Genomic DNA, 14,460 nt, shown 5'->3' with positions numbered 1-14,460 from the left:
CTAACTGATCCAACTGAAACGATCAGGAATTGAATCATTCTCAGTCGAATTCCGCAATTCAATCGACAATGATTAATAAATCAATTATCGTTTTATTTACTTAAACATGAGTAGATATTATTTGTTACATGTGTTGCGGGATGCTAGGTCGTGCCTTGAGTCGTAACATCAAACGCTAGCGTTGTGATACGAGTTGGGTACTAGGTTAACCTTGTAACGGCCCACTGGGGTGGGTTGGTAGGGCAAGCTGAACCTTTTTTGGGAATAAACAACGAAGCCATCCCCCATCCTCTGCCCATTGTGTCTCGCTCCCGACGCCAAACAAGGAATGGTGAGTTCTGAGGTCCGGATGGCTTGTCATTTTTGGGGAGGCCCCACCGCGTCTACCCCACGAAGACGCTGTTTGGCGAAATGGAGATGAAGAGCCAATCTCGTCCCCCCTCACGGGAGAAACCAATCCTCACCAGATTCCTATGAGTGTCGCGCTTCCGCCGCTCCTCCGGACCGACATAACGTGACAAACGCCATGCCATACAGCTCGTTATAAGAGGCGCCGCAGAGAGGGAGGCCTACACGATCGCCATGGGAAACGACGACGACGACGACGACCCCTTCGCTGATGCGCAGCCGCCCTCCGCGCTGCGCGAGCCCGTCACCTCCTCCCTCCGCCGCCAACGCCTTCTCAGCCAGCCCGACTACGGTCCGGTCCCCTTCCCAGCTCACCACCTCGAGCTCAACGAGAGTGACGTCCTCTGGTCCTCCGCCTCCGACGACATCTTCTCCGCCCCCCCGTCCGCCATCGCCAGCGACGGCCATGGTCTCGTCAACCGCCTCCCCTCTCCCACTCCCGCCCAAATCTCTCGTCTCCCGCTCCCCTCCTCTCCTTCCGACCTCCTCAGCCTCCCGTTCGCGCCGGAAAGGCCCGGCCTCACCGCGGCCCTCGCGGAGGACCTGCTTCCCTTGGTGCATCAGCGACGCTCGGCGGCGAGAGCCGTGCGGCCGGTTGCTGCGACAGCCACGTGGCCCGTGGCGGCGGGGAACGCAGGCTACACTTCAGGGGCTAGCAGGGTGGGTCGCAACCAGTCGGCGCCGGTGAACATCCCGGCGTGGCCGCGGTGGAGGAGAGGGTGGAAAGCCGAGGTCTCGGAGCGTTCGGAGGAAGAGGCAGAATCAGGGGACGCGGAAGAAGAGGAGATGGTGCCACCGCACGTGATGGTGGCGAGGTCGCGCGCGACGCACGGTATTCGAATGAGTGGGAAGGACAATCAGAGTGAGGGATCTCCGGCGGGTGAGGAATGCCGTGCTGCGGAAGACGGGCTTCCTCGAATCGTAGGAAGGCAGAAGCGTGAGGCAACGTACGACACTTCGTTCTACCTGTCAGTATACTCGAGCAGATGAAGAGTGGCTCCGTTTGTATGTTAGATGAGAGCTTGACCCCGTGATTCGGTCTGCTATCTCTTTTCACGAATCTAAAAGAACGCTCAAAGATGTGTCTATTTCAAAATTTATTTACACCCAGAGTTGCCAATGACCAAAACGTAGGACCCACATATGGGGTCATCGAGATAACAAATCATCGATCAGGTAAACGGTCTATCTGTCTGTGTAACTTTGCGTGCGGTTTGGCCGTCTCTTTCGGTGGCCGGTTCAGCCAGATCACCGGTCTGATTATGAAACCCCAAAAAGAACCCACAAAACGCAGACCGGTCCATTTAGCCCGTTCTTACGCTTGAGCTGAACACAGTGTGTCTTGAGCGGTTCAAATCCCGTCCCGAGACGAGGAGCGGCTGCGCTATGTCGGCGATCCGGGGGTGGTGGTGGCGGCGGCAGCCGGTGGTGTCGTGGTGCCGAACCTATTGCGCCTTTCCCGTAGCTGCTCCGAGGAATCCCAGGGCGCCTCCGGCCTTCTCCACCGCTTCCCCCGGCCCGGGATCCAAGAGGGTCGGCACCCACAACGGCAGCTTCCACTGCGACGAGGCACTCGGCTGCTTCATGATCCGCCTCACCAGCAAGTTCTCTGGCGCCGAGATCGTCCGAACGAGAGACCCTCAGGTGCGCTCTTCTTGTTTTCCTTTCCTTTTCATCTACTTATTTGCTTTAGGAAGAACTGATGCCCCCGAATAGCTCCTCGCCCATAAATTCTGAGAACTAGTCCCAAGAAAAGGTCGAAAATGATTGTGTTGCCATCATCCTTACGTTTTCTGTCAAGAAAATGTATTTCTTGTGAAATGGAAGTGGGTAAAAAGGAAGTAAGACAAGAAGATAGGCTAGTTTGTCTTGTAGGTAGGGTTCTATCGAGATTAATACATGTACTGATGAGTCATCGTGGATCGAAGGAAAAAAAACACTGATTCTTGATTGACTTCTTGTCTATTTCACCATGATTCGTAGTTTCTTGGAGGGCAAACGTGTGCTGTTTGTATCTTGATACTTCTTTGTACATCGAAACGGAATGCTAAATTTAGTAATGTTATTGTAAATTGATACTTGTGCCCGAGGATCCCCTTTTTTTTCTTTGCTCTGTGTTAAGTTGCATTCTGGTGTGGTATGAAATTTCAACATCTGGCTCTTATTTGGTCATTATCTTTATATGGAGTGTGTTTATATCAGGTGTTTGATGGAGATTGTTTTGTGTCCTGGAAAAGTAAAGGGTGATTCTTGAGCTATTTAACCATGATTCATAGTTTCTTGGAGGACAAATGTCTGACAGTTTGTGTCTTGATCCTTCTTTGTACATTAAATCGAAATGTTAAATTTGGTAATGTTCTTGGAAATTGATAGTTGTACTCGAAGATCCAGATTTTTAACTCTGTGTTAACCTGCATTCTAGTTTCATGTGAAATTTTAATGTCTGGCTCTTCTTTGGCCATTATCTTTCTAGGGAGTGTGTGATCACGTATTTTTTGAGAACTTATGAATTATTGGAAATGTTTGCACTTAATTTTCATTTACACATGCTAAATATATTTTATCTTTAATGCAATTTTAAGCACCTGCATGTGCGACTTCTTTGTTAAAATGTTTCTTTTTCTCAAATGATTCTTAAGCAGTACATTCGGAGAAACTACTTATGATGAAACTTGTTTAAAGAAGTCCTCTTTTCGCATTTTTATAGAAAGACTTCGTTTGGAAATCCCTGTGGGTCAGTCATACTTATGCTTTAATGTTGTGAAAGAGAAGTTAATCTCATCATCCAATAAGCAACAGTGAGCCATCAAATTAGTCTCCTTACCTGACTAAATTCCACTAAAAGAAACATCTAGAACTTTGAAATCTAAACTATGATAATAATATCACTTACATAACTCTTTACCTATAATGGGGCTATATGACACTAATTAGAGCTAAATTAGGTATCTTTTGATCCACCAAATAGGTACCGGAGGTAAGAATGAAAATATATTCCAAAGTCATATAATAATAAAAATTCTACTATGTAACTTTTTGGGATCTGGTGAGAAGGTTTGATCGGTCCTCTCCTTTTCTAACTTGACCAGGCAAGTCATAATGATCTCTTTACTTTTATTCCAACCAGGATTGAGCAATATGCTCTCTTTTGCTTTCCGAAGCCAAATATGAATCCTCCTGTGACTAAGAGATTGCTATGCTAAACTGGTTGCCATGCTGGAACGGACTCCTTTGCTCTGAATTCTGCTTGACTGAGACGATCAAGGATTGTACAAAACTGTCCTGACCTGAACCATGGCCTTGTCTCAGATAAGGCTAGGCTCTGTTCATGCCTTGGGTTGATGATTCAGGGTTTGGAATCGAGTCACATGGAAACATATGACTGTACTAGCTTTAGGAAAGTTACTGAAACTCATGCTAATACAAATGCTCATATATGTATGCATTCATCTTTATCTATACCAAACAATATTAACGTATCTGTACCATGTATTTGCCACAAACTTTTTATCATGAACTTCATAGGCTTGAAAGTTTTATTTGTCAATTTTGATAAATGTGTTTTGATTGTTTTCCAAATAACAATGCAGAAATTGCCAATTTCGTTCGTATGTTTTGATCATTTTCGGAATAACAATGTGCAGCAACTTGAAAATTTAGATGCAGTGCTCGATGCTGGTGGTGTTTATGATCCTACTCAAGAACGATATGATCATCACCAAAAAGGATTTAGTGAGGTTTTCGGTCATGCTTTCAGCACCAAGCTCAGTAGTGCTGGACTTGTCTATAAGGTAATATACTTTATTTGTACTAATTTGTCTGTGTACACCAATGAAAAAAAGTTACTCAAGGAACTCAATATTTTTAGGCAATACTTAAGAATCTTGTACCATTTATATTTGGGTATTCATTTAAGTTTTTGAAGAAAAATACTTAAAATACAACTCTTTATGATGTGGGTTCCTTTATAGTTGGACTTCTAATCGTCATTGTACCATGACTTTCTTCTGTACTGAGTTTTTGCAAATGATAGATGATTAGCTGACATAGATGGGGAAAAACTGATTATGTCAGATCCTGAAAAGGAAGAAGAATTTAATAATGAGTACTTTCTTAGTAGTATCTCTCTTTGCATGACTACGGACATGATATGTGTACACCAGTGTGGCAAAAATCTTGAAAAGATGATACATGGTCTGATAACACAATTACTGGTGCTATTAATTATTAGTTCATTTTTTTATATAGACAGTTTATAGTTAATAAGTAATTAGAGTAGTATCCCTTATTTTTTAGTGCTCAGCTCAGATTCATGATGCTAGTTTACTGAAGGAAGAACCTATTTGCAAACAGTAACTGGTTATTTATGTATGAGAAATAAGAACTGGATAGGAAAGAACATATAAGAAAACATCTTGCTAGTTGCAAATACATTTACTGTATTATATTGCCAGATACACTCACATCAATATGAATCTTTGTCGGCTGTCATTGGCACAACATTCAGTAAGAAACCTCTACCTGGAAACATCAAGTCGTCCATAAGTGCTCATTGTTGTTTATAATTAATATATAGTTGGACAAAGTATGAGGCTGTGACTCAGGACCGATAGGATCATGGGATTTTTTAACGAACATAAAAATATGAATGCAAAAGAAACTTGCTAGTATTTGTTGCAGACTGTGATTTGACTGTTTTTAGGCTTCAAAATTTGAACTTTTAACCAGATTGATATTTTTTTAATTACCATGTATGAAATATGAATGCCACTGAGCTCCAAATTTACTCTAATTCTGATGTACAAAAGAGAAATTCAAGAACTGATATAGCAAAGTTTATTTTTTTTGTTTTGCTCGTTTGGATTTGTTACATTTCAGAAGTCAGAACCCAGTTTGGAGTTACAGGCTTTTGATTTATAGTTACGATGAAAATGGGACACCATATTATATTTTATCATGTCAATAGTTTGCTAATAAAAATGATTATAGTGCATAGGTTTCCCACCCACGTTGGGTATAGGGAATATACACAACCTTAACCCTGCATCAGGGGAGCCAATAATTATTTTATAATACAATTATGAATGTATTGAACCTTTTTTGCAGCATTATGGCAAGGAAATAATTGCAAAGGAGCTTCAGCTTGATGTTGAACACGAAAACGTGCAATGTGTATATCTTGCTGTGTATAAAAACTTCATTGAGGTACCACAAAATTTACACATTTTTCTGACTGGCCTCTTTTACACATTAACTATGGTACACCTTGGTTTGCTATGAAAATATAGGTGGTTGGTTCCTCTTTGAGCCAATTATAGGTGCTACCTATTTACCTACATGAATGAAAAGGGAGACCTTCATGTGTGCATTTTGTGTGCATGTTTTTTTGCCTGCAACATGCTTGTTGTGCTCTTGCTCTCTTATATTTGATATGGGGATATGTCTGCATGTGGTTTTTCTCTTTTATGAGGATATATTTGATTGATGCATATACTTTAATTAGTTTGCAAATGTAATACTTTCTTTTTTTGTTGTGAATGTTATTTCTGGACATTAAATTAAATACCTCCTTTTGCCTGAATTGTTCATTTGATCTTTGTTCTGATTCTTTTAAGGTAGGCCCTACCTCCATAGGTTAGGTTGTGAGTGACTTTTAAGGGATGAAATTTGCATTTTTTAGAGCACTTGTCGTTACTTCTAACAAGATAAGAGTTTGAGTACACATGAAAATCCTTTGTGTAGGCAACATTGTTACATGATTTTGGAGCCAATACAATAATTTAAAACATGAGATCCTCATTATTTTATAAAGGATATTAGGTTTTATTTTCTACTTAATGGAAAATAAATCTTGATACATAAATTTGGGAAAGATGGTATATTTTTTATTCAATTATTACTTGTGCCACTAATGTCCCAACATATGAGAATGCTATAGAAAGAGTAACTTGACTGAACTTAGATATGGGTCTACATCAAATCCATCAATCATCATTTATAAGTTCATCCATATTGATCAGAGAGTGACAATTAATTTCTAGAGGCACATAAAGTAATGATATGCCTTTGGTGATGCTGATCATATACCGGAAAGTATTCAAAATTTGATGAATACATGTGATTCATATAGATATTCATTGCTGGAATGCAAGTGTTAATGAGCTTTGATTTAGAGGAATTTCTGTTTCCTATCTGGCAGGTATCTTTGAAGTTTACTTGTGTCTTGTGATCCTTTTCTCATATTTGCTTGTATTCACTCATGAAAAAGTAGTTTCTAATTCTTATTGCCTTTGTTTAACAGGCAATCGACGCCATTGATAATGGGATCAATCAATATGACACTGACCAGCCTCCAAAATATGTGAATAACACACATCTTTCTTCAAGAGTTGGTAGTCTGAATCTTGAGTGGGTAGATTCTGATCACTCATCTGAGGAGGAGAATGCAGCTTTTCAGCAGGCAATGATGCTTGCTGGTGGTGAATTTTTGGAGGTCTTCTCCTTTTCATGTGCACCTTTCCCCCCTATCCAAGTCCTTCTGTTTTACATGCTAGTTATGGATTTCTTAAATTCTGCAATAATCTTTCTCACCATATAGAATATATAATGTTATTCTAATCTTGTTCTTCTGTGGACAGTGTGTGAGGTTTCATGCTAGATCCTGGTTACCTGCAAGATCCATTATTAATAAATGTCTAACCTCGAGAGGAAATGTAGATCCCAGCGGAGAAATTATTGTTTTGGATAGATTTTGCCCTGTAAGTTTGTTCATCTTTTTCCTTTTTTTTTTGTCTTAGTGGTAGCAGCGCTAGTTGCATTTGTATCTGATTTACATGTTCTGTCAGTTTTGGTTCTCTTTTTTTATTTTTGGCCAGTTTGGAAGTCATTGCATTTACTTGTTCGCTAAGAATTTGTTTTTTATGGTCAATTAATTTGCAACATTATCATCATGAACTTGTCATCAGTTAACCATCATGCTGTTTAGTTATTTGTATGTACCTTTTCTTAATGAACTGTTGTTTGATAAATCCTGAATACATAGGTTCATTCTCCTGATTGAGTTTCTATATAACGTGTTTTAAATCTATTGTTGCAGTGGAAACATCATCTATTTGAGCTTGAAAAGGAATTGAAAATAAATCCTCCCATCAAGTATGTTATTTATCAGGTATGATCTTGGTACTCATGCTATCCCTGTGGGAGGGAGATGTAATATACTTAGAGATATCAAGACGTTGTGGTGTGCCGTGAATAGATACATTGCATGGAGCTGAATGAATTTGCTTTTAATGTACAGCCTAGGATTCTAGCTTGATATTTTTGTATGTAATAATGTTACAGCCTTTTACGAGAAGACCTTCGTTGAACTCCCTTAAATCTCTATTAGACAGACATGCCTGAGGATTCCATTTCTTGGCCAAAAAAAAAAAAGTATTACAATGTAATACTTGATCTGTACTCACTCTAGTATGGCTTGAGTTCTATTTGATGATGCATTTAAACGCCTCTCTTTTTATCATTTGATGTATGTAAAATTTTGATATTCAAGTTAAAGAGGATTGGTACAAGCCATACAAATTTTGATAAATCATGCTTCTCTTTGCTATTATCGATCAACCAGTTTTTTTTTTTTTTTGTTCATTGACATAGTTATCTCATGTCAAACATATTGTCAGGTTTTCTCTCTGTATCTTTTAATGACATAATAACATGTTGGTGCTGTAACTTTGGATGGCAGGATGAGAGGAGCAAGAACTGGCGTGTGCATGCCGTCGCGATTTCTCCGGAAATGTTCGAGAGCCGACAGCCTCTTCCACAGTGCTGGAGGGGCTTGATGGACGATGAGCTGTCGGAGAGGACCGGCATCCCTGGTTGCCTCTTTGTCCATATCAGTGGATTCATTGGTGTAAATCAAACCTACGAGGGAGCACTGGCTATGGCAACAACCGCTCTCACAACACCGTCATGACTGAAAGAAACCATTTACATCTCTAGATTGCAACTGAGAGCATCGTAACTAACCTTCTTGTCGTTTTGCTTTTTATTTAAAGCTAGTTTTGGGGTTGAACAACAAATACAGGAGAATTGGAAGATCCTGAGACATTAAAATTCAAAAGAGCAAACTTCTCAAAGCAGTTTATGCTCAATACGATCTGGAGAATCATATTTGAAACCTCAAGCATTTATGCTCAATCCGTTCATCAAAAATTCATGGAGGATGATACACTTACACACTATATTTTAACTTAAAATAAAATGAACATTCCACAAGGTTACCCGACAAACAATAAAAAAAATCCATATGATGACCAAAAAAAAAAAGAAAGAGACAAAATGATCAAAGAGAACATTTTGAGATGTAAAAGGAAGAGAAGGATACAATTAAACCCCACTCTTCCTTGTGGACCACCTCTTTCTGGCATTCTGCAATGCGTCCTCTCGCATTGTCGATAGCTCATAAAACCAGCGCTGGTATTGATATTCAATCATGCCAAGCTCCGCCCTCAACTCATTATGATCTTTGTCGGTTAGGGAGGGTGTCGAAGAGTCCTTCAGAGAGAGTCCGTCGACAACATCACAAGCACCCCTGTCTCCTTTGGAATCGACATCAGTGTTATACCCACTGAAGCTTTTGGAACTCCCAACAAACATAACTGAAGTGGCCGACCGTTGAGAAACCTTGTCTGCCCCATTAACCCCACTCCAAACAGAATCATAATTGACAGGTGAAATTGCCTCATCCATCTTCTTATATGATGTGCCATCATCATTTTCTGCAGTTTCCAGTACTGTGGCTCCTAAGTTCAACTGAGATAAATCAGCATGCTCATAACCTACCTCGAAATAAACACTAGATTGTGGAGATAACTCGGATAAAAGTTCAGTATTGTCGTAAGCTCCGTATTCCTTGCTTTGGCTCAAGTTCTCGCTGGAACAGTGATCAGCAGCAGGTCTCCAACCAGGTATGAGTTTCATGATCAAGAAATCAATAAAATCAGCTATAAAGACGACATCGTAATCAGATAGATCTAGTTGCTCCACCATTTCTGCAGCGACTGCGAGTGCCGTATCCGAATCCAAGTAGAACAGGAAATGGATATTCCTCACTCGACCTGCATCAGTGATGGGCAGGAGATGAATAAATGACAACAGAGTAGTTTCAATGAACTTAATGTCAAGACCGTGCAACTTTACCCACCGTAAGTGTCAGCTATACGCAAAACTAGCGACACAGAATTGTCATCATTTTTCTCTCCTTTCAGTCTAAATTCATTATTTCTATTAGTTCTTTGGAATTCCAATGCAGGCGTAACCGCTGTTAAATTACTATTCTCGGTGCCAGTACTAGTTGGAAGTGGTTTGTAATCAGAGTCAATGTCCATGGATAGAGGACTTGAAGGTAGATTCATCATATTAAAGATACTGCTGGAAGGCTGAACATGGTCTGGAAGAGGTTCCTTGATGCTATTATTTTGAAGAAATGGATCTTTCAAGAGCTCCTTGGCAGGCGACCTCTCTGAAGCAGAAACTAAGCATTTTTCAATAAGATGGCGTACTTGAGGATCCGTTACTTTAGCAAGAGCAGCAGGCTTTATCCCCTACAGTATTGCAAAAGAAATGGTTCTTGGTAAAACAGAAAGTGGGGAAAGAAGACACTTTCACAACTAGTAGGACAAATATGGCTCATATTGTAAGCAACTTACCGACATGACTTTCTTGTAAATCTGAGCTGGATTCTTGCATTCACTGTATGGATATTCAAGCGTAATCATCTCCAACATGCACATACCAAAAGAATAAATGTCAACTAATTCATTGTACTCCTCCTCATAGAGCTCTGGGGCCATAAACTCAGGAGTACCTACAAGTGGAGAGCATTAAACAAAATTCAGTTACCAAACAAAAGAATGTGAACATCCAATGCAATCAATATGACAAGTTACCAACTGTAACATCAAGAGATCAGTACATGACGATATAAGAAACATGGGCGACAACGACAAGATTAGATAGGAGATAATTACAACTTATTTACTATAACACCAATAATAGAAGAGTCTTGGATAAGTGATAATCAGGATAACTGCCCGTTGTGTTTTTATGATGGACGGATAAGTCATCATTCGGACTAACTTATGAGAACTACTTGAGAATTGAATTTTTCATTATTAGAGATCATCTCCTACGCCATTGTGCACCGAGAAGTAAAGAAAGCAGTTTTGTTAGTAAGAACAAAAAGAAAAAAAAAAACAGAGAAGCTCTTTTCTTACCAATAACGCTTCGAGCGGTGGGCTGTAGCATGACAACGGCCAACCCAAGGTCACCAATTTTAACTTCTCCATGGTTGCCATTCACAAAAATGTTGTCACATTTCAGATCTCTATGAAGAATAGGAGGTTTGTGGCCATGGAGGTACTCTAGACCTCGAAGGATTTGCCTTGCCCAGCTTTTTATTGCCTTCATGTCCACATGTTTATGCTTTTTACGGTATCTACAAGTTCAAAGACCAAATCCACTTAAAAAGGGTATTCTAATTTCTAACCAAGCAAGCCAAGCAACAGATAGTAGACCAGAAAAACCTACTGCCTCAGACTTCCAGAAGTGAACAGCTCAGTAATGATGTTGATGGTCTTGTTTTGATCATCAACCCATGAGGTGTAAAATTTGATGATGTTTTCATGATTCAAGGACTTCAGCAGGTGAACCTCAGAATACAACCGTTCAAGGTTGTCAGCAGATTGCAGCACCTCGTTAATTCTAACTTGATTCCATGCAACTTCTATCCCATCAACCTCATCGAATGCTTTATAACTACACGGCACCAATGGAACATAAATCTAGATGATTCATACACATCAACAATGCTTTAAATTTTCCAGGTGAAGCAAAATAAAAAGATTATCATGAGAAAAGGAAGGATCAAATCTTTTGATACTTACACGGTCTTGAATGCTCCTCTGCCCAAAATCTCTTTGTACTGCAGCACCAGGCAACAATTAAACCAAATGAGAGACACATCCAAATTAACAAAACTGTAATTAGAGTTCCCGAACTATAAAAATTCTCATATCAGTAGTAAAAGCAATTATAAATGGGATAAAATCAAACTAAATATAGCAATCACTTGAAACAGAATCAAGAACATGACTGTGGATTCAAATTCAATAAAAAGAACAGTTAGCAAAAAACAAAATGCCACGAAATTGACAAATTAGATGGATCGACAAAACGAACTCTCATGCAACTACAATGAGCAGTGCTTTCTCGACAACAATTCTCTAACCAATAAAGCATGTCCTCCCAACTAATGATGATGAACTCAGAAATTCCAGGTGACAAGAAACGTCGTTCTTGACAACGATTCTCATGCGAATAAAAAATGCAACCTAATGATGATGAACTCACACGAAAATATCGTCCGGTGGGATCAATCTCGACGCACTCCGTATCCAATGTGCTGCCGCCGTTGCCACCGATCCCCAAGTTTCCGGGGAATCCGTTTATGAAAAGCGGTTCCATTCACAACAACAACAAGAAGAACCACAAGAACAGAGAGAGCAACTAAATCTTGGAGACGAACACTACAGATGAAGAAGGAAACGAGGGAGGGGAGGGAAGGGGAAAGGTATCAGAGCCGCCGCGGGACGATCCGGCCGCGACGGCGAACTGCGGGGAACGCCTCGAACGAGACGGAGTAGGGACCGTAGGCCGACCGCATGAAGCACGCGCGAGCGACGGCCAGGGTCTCCGCGAAGGCCAGATCCATCACCCCGCTCCCGTTGGTGGCGCGGCGCCGGCCCCTCATTCTCCCGCCACGCGCGGCGCAGGGCGGTCCCACGGGGTCTCCATCTCTTAATCGCGGGAGGGGCGGCAACCAGAGGAGGGGGAGGAGGGAGGGCAGCCGCGGGGCCTAGCCCCCCTACAAGCACGATCGAAAGAGGCGGGCAACCGTCACCATTACAAGATTGGATGGAAAAGGAGGAAGAGAAGAATCGTGGCCGAACCAGAACACAAAAGAAAGAGAAGAGGAGAGAGAGAGAGAGAGAGCAAAGAAACCTGAAGGATAAATGGTTGAGGAGATAGAAATGGCGAAGAGGAGCGAAAGAGAAGGGAAGGTCTAACAAGTGTTCGGTGAAATGGCCGCTTCCCCTTCCTATTTCTTTATTTATTTGGGTTAATTAAACCCTTTCTTTCTTTCCTTATTTCTTTTCTCGTGCCTTTATTTACTGCTATCTTTAGGCGGTTTAGGCTTCGGCCATCCGCCACTCGTACGTAGGATGGACTTTCTCGAGACGTAACATTGGGATCCTCTCCAATCGATATTTTAAGTTGGATGTGAAATCCTCCAATCTCGGTCGTTCAATGGAGTGAGACATTCATCTATCGACTTTACAAGTACGACTTCCTTCCTATGTAATTGGAGAGGATCCCACTGACACCTACGGAGGAAGCAAGAACTTTATGATGGACAAAATGAGAAATATTGATATCAAAATGGGACGCCACATGATAATAAATGTATGATTCCCTTTCTATGGTTTCAAGTTACCAAGTTGGGAGTGTTTAATCATCAAATTTGTGATGTAATTATTTATTATGTCGCTGTAATCATCAATTATATCAATATAACAATGTTTTCCAATTCTTCATTAGTCAATTATGTATGAGTCATTTTATGTTTATTTTTCACTCATTCGATATAAAGCTGTTAAGTTTAATTAGCTGTTGGGATTAATTAGTGATATTATACATATGTATTTATGTATAAATACAGGAATCTGTATTTTAATTTTTTGACATAAATGCACACGGCGCTATACTGTCATTTCTTTTCAATTAATATTCTAGAGAATTTCGATTAATACTGACATAAATGCACACAAAACGATCACTAATAATGATAAGAAATTGGTCTAGAATGCATGAAGTAATGTTCACAAGGACACTGTAGGTCTTGGTCTTGGCGATCGTAGGACTCATCTTCTCAACATATAAAACCTCAAGGCATAGAAAGAAGATAACAAACCTGGGGATTCATTCTGCTCGAGAAATATCATCAACTGAGCAACCCCTAATCAGAGAGTTGATGGCTATCAGACATGCAGCCGTCAGTCAGATGCTTGGTGCAAGTAAACAGTTCTCTAAGAAGAATAACAACAAACACTTGAGTTGCAGCACTAGACTGATGTATAAACTGAATCAATGGAATCCCTATCAAGCAACGCCATGACAGAGAGGGCGGAGAGCTACACTGTGCTAATTTCTGTCAAGCGAATAGTAACTAAGAGCAGTGATGTACAAATGGAATTAATGCGAACTCGACCGAGTAGAATTTGCATACCTCTCGTTCCTGCGCTCGCTGCTCTGTTACAAGAATCCAAAGAAAGTTCCCTAGGAATCAAACGAACACTCGTCTGCAAGTGAAGGAGAACTGAGACAGTTGCTCTCCATGCCTCCTTCCACGGAATGCATCTTGCCCAGGTGAGTATTTCATTGGTGAGGCCCGGGGGAGGCGGCGAATGGAATACTCACTTGAGCAAGAGGCCTTGCCAATGGGAGGATTTGACTGCCATTAATGGGAGCTTTGTTTCCCCCTTCTTATAGAGCCGCTTAACAACGGGGTTCATCTAACTCTCGCTGCTTCGCTTTTAGGTGTGCCCTAGTTTGATGGTTCGTTGCAACCGCCGCGTACACGAGGAAGAGTGGGTTTGTTGTTGGACCATCGAGGTTGAACACGAGGTCGCAGTCGATCGGCACGTGATGATGACCCACGTGAGCGGTCATGCGTCGTTCAGCGAGTCTCATTTTGATCGTCCATCATCGTCCGTCAAAGTTCCACGACTATTATCCTCAATAAAAAAAATGCAATGGATTTAGACTGCCATTATGTTCCGATTGCGATTACCGACTCCGTAACTATCAGAAACATGAGGCGACCAGCACGCTTTGACCCTCTTGTCAGCCTTCTCCCGTTGAAAACATTAGGAGAGACACAGCAACATGCTTTCTCGGAGTAAGTTGGATTCTCCAGTAAAGGAAAGCGCGTGAGAG

At 41.1% G+C, this 14,460-nt stretch overlaps 3 protein-coding genes across 5 annotated transcripts; 2 read left to right on the top strand and 1 right to left on the bottom strand.

The window, feature by feature from the left end:
• Window positions 1-175: 175 nt before the first annotated feature.
• On the top strand, window positions 176-1,449 carry LOC135605006 (uncharacterized). The gene has a single exon (XM_065094676.1). It carries the CDS (start codon window positions 583-585, stop codon window positions 1,396-1,398), a length of 816 nt encoding a protein of 271 aa, XP_064950748.1. The 5' UTR covers window positions 176-582; the 3' UTR covers window positions 1,399-1,449.
• Window positions 1,450-1,721: 272 nt separating this feature from the next.
• Window positions 1,722-8,555, top strand: LOC135605732 (uncharacterized). Its single transcript, XM_065096158.1, has 7 exons — window positions 1,722-2,052; window positions 4,053-4,199; window positions 5,515-5,613; window positions 6,710-6,901; window positions 7,047-7,166; window positions 7,505-7,576; window positions 8,147-8,555. Exons 1-7 carry the CDS (start codon window positions 1,795-1,797, stop codon window positions 8,375-8,377), a joined length of 1,119 nt encoding a protein of 372 aa, XP_064952230.1. The 5' UTR covers window positions 1,722-1,794; the 3' UTR covers window positions 8,378-8,555.
• A 72-nt stretch (window positions 8,556-8,627) lies between these two features.
• On the bottom strand, window positions 8,628-14,033 carry LOC135605731 (probable serine/threonine-protein kinase WNK4). Of its 3 annotated transcripts, none has more exons than XM_065096155.1 (8): window positions 13,751-14,033; window positions 13,436-13,672; window positions 11,349-11,386; window positions 10,993-11,220; window positions 10,680-10,900; window positions 10,113-10,270; window positions 9,608-10,007; window positions 8,628-9,521 (listed from the first exon to the last, which is right to left on the bottom strand). In XM_065096155.1, the coding sequence occupies exons 2-8, from the start codon at window positions 13,445-13,447 to the stop codon at window positions 8,791-8,793; spliced, it is 1,788 nt and encodes a 595-aa protein (XP_064952227.1). In that variant the 5' UTR covers window positions 13,448-13,672; window positions 13,751-14,033; the 3' UTR covers window positions 8,628-8,790. The 3 variants fall into 3 exon arrangements, with proteins under 3 accessions (XP_064952227.1, XP_064952228.1, XP_064952226.1); XM_065096156.1 differs by having other exon boundaries at window positions 13,436-13,550; XM_065096154.1 differs by lacking the exons at window positions 13,436-13,672; window positions 13,751-14,033 and adding an exon at window positions 11,815-12,667.
• Window positions 14,034-14,460: the final 427 nt, after the last annotated feature.

Source organism: Musa acuminata, chromosome BXJ2-2 (genome assembly GCF_036884655.1).
Source record: "Musa acuminata AAA Group cultivar baxijiao chromosome BXJ2-2, Cavendish_Baxijiao_AAA, whole genome shotgun sequence".
Classification (NCBI taxonomy): Eukaryota; Viridiplantae; Streptophyta; class Magnoliopsida; order Zingiberales; family Musaceae; genus Musa; species Musa acuminata.
The sequence above is the reverse complement of the archived record's forward strand: the minus strand, read 5'-3'. Positions and strand labels throughout refer to the sequence as shown.

Excerpts from the sequence above, each read along its gene's own strand:
- LOC135605731 (XM_065096154.1), bottom strand. The coding sequence starts at position 11,928 with ATGGAACCGCTTTTCATAAACGGATTCCCCGGAAACTTGGGGATCGGT. Across the intron at positions 11,387-11,814 it reads CCACCGGACGATATTTTCGT|TACAAAGAGATTTTGGGCAG; the intron begins GTGAGTTCATCA and ends CTGGTGCTGCAG. Across the intron at positions 10,271-10,679 it reads CACCGCTCGAAGCGTTATTG|GTACTCCTGAGTTTATGGCC; the intron begins GTAAGAAAAGAG and ends CTCCACTTGTAG.
- LOC135605006 (XM_065094676.1), top strand. The coding sequence starts at position 583 with ATGGGAAACGACGACGACGACGACGACCCCTTCGCTGATGCGCAGCCG.
- LOC135605732 (XM_065096158.1), top strand. The coding sequence starts at position 1,795 with ATGTCGGCGATCCGGGGGTGGTGGTGGCGGCGGCAGCCGGTGGTGTCG. Across the intron at positions 4,200-5,514 it reads GTGCTGGACTTGTCTATAAG|CATTATGGCAAGGAAATAAT; the intron begins GTAATATACTTT and ends CCTTTTTTGCAG. Across the intron at positions 6,902-7,046 it reads CTGGTGGTGAATTTTTGGAG|TGTGTGAGGTTTCATGCTAG; the intron begins GTCTTCTCCTTT and ends TTCTGTGGACAG.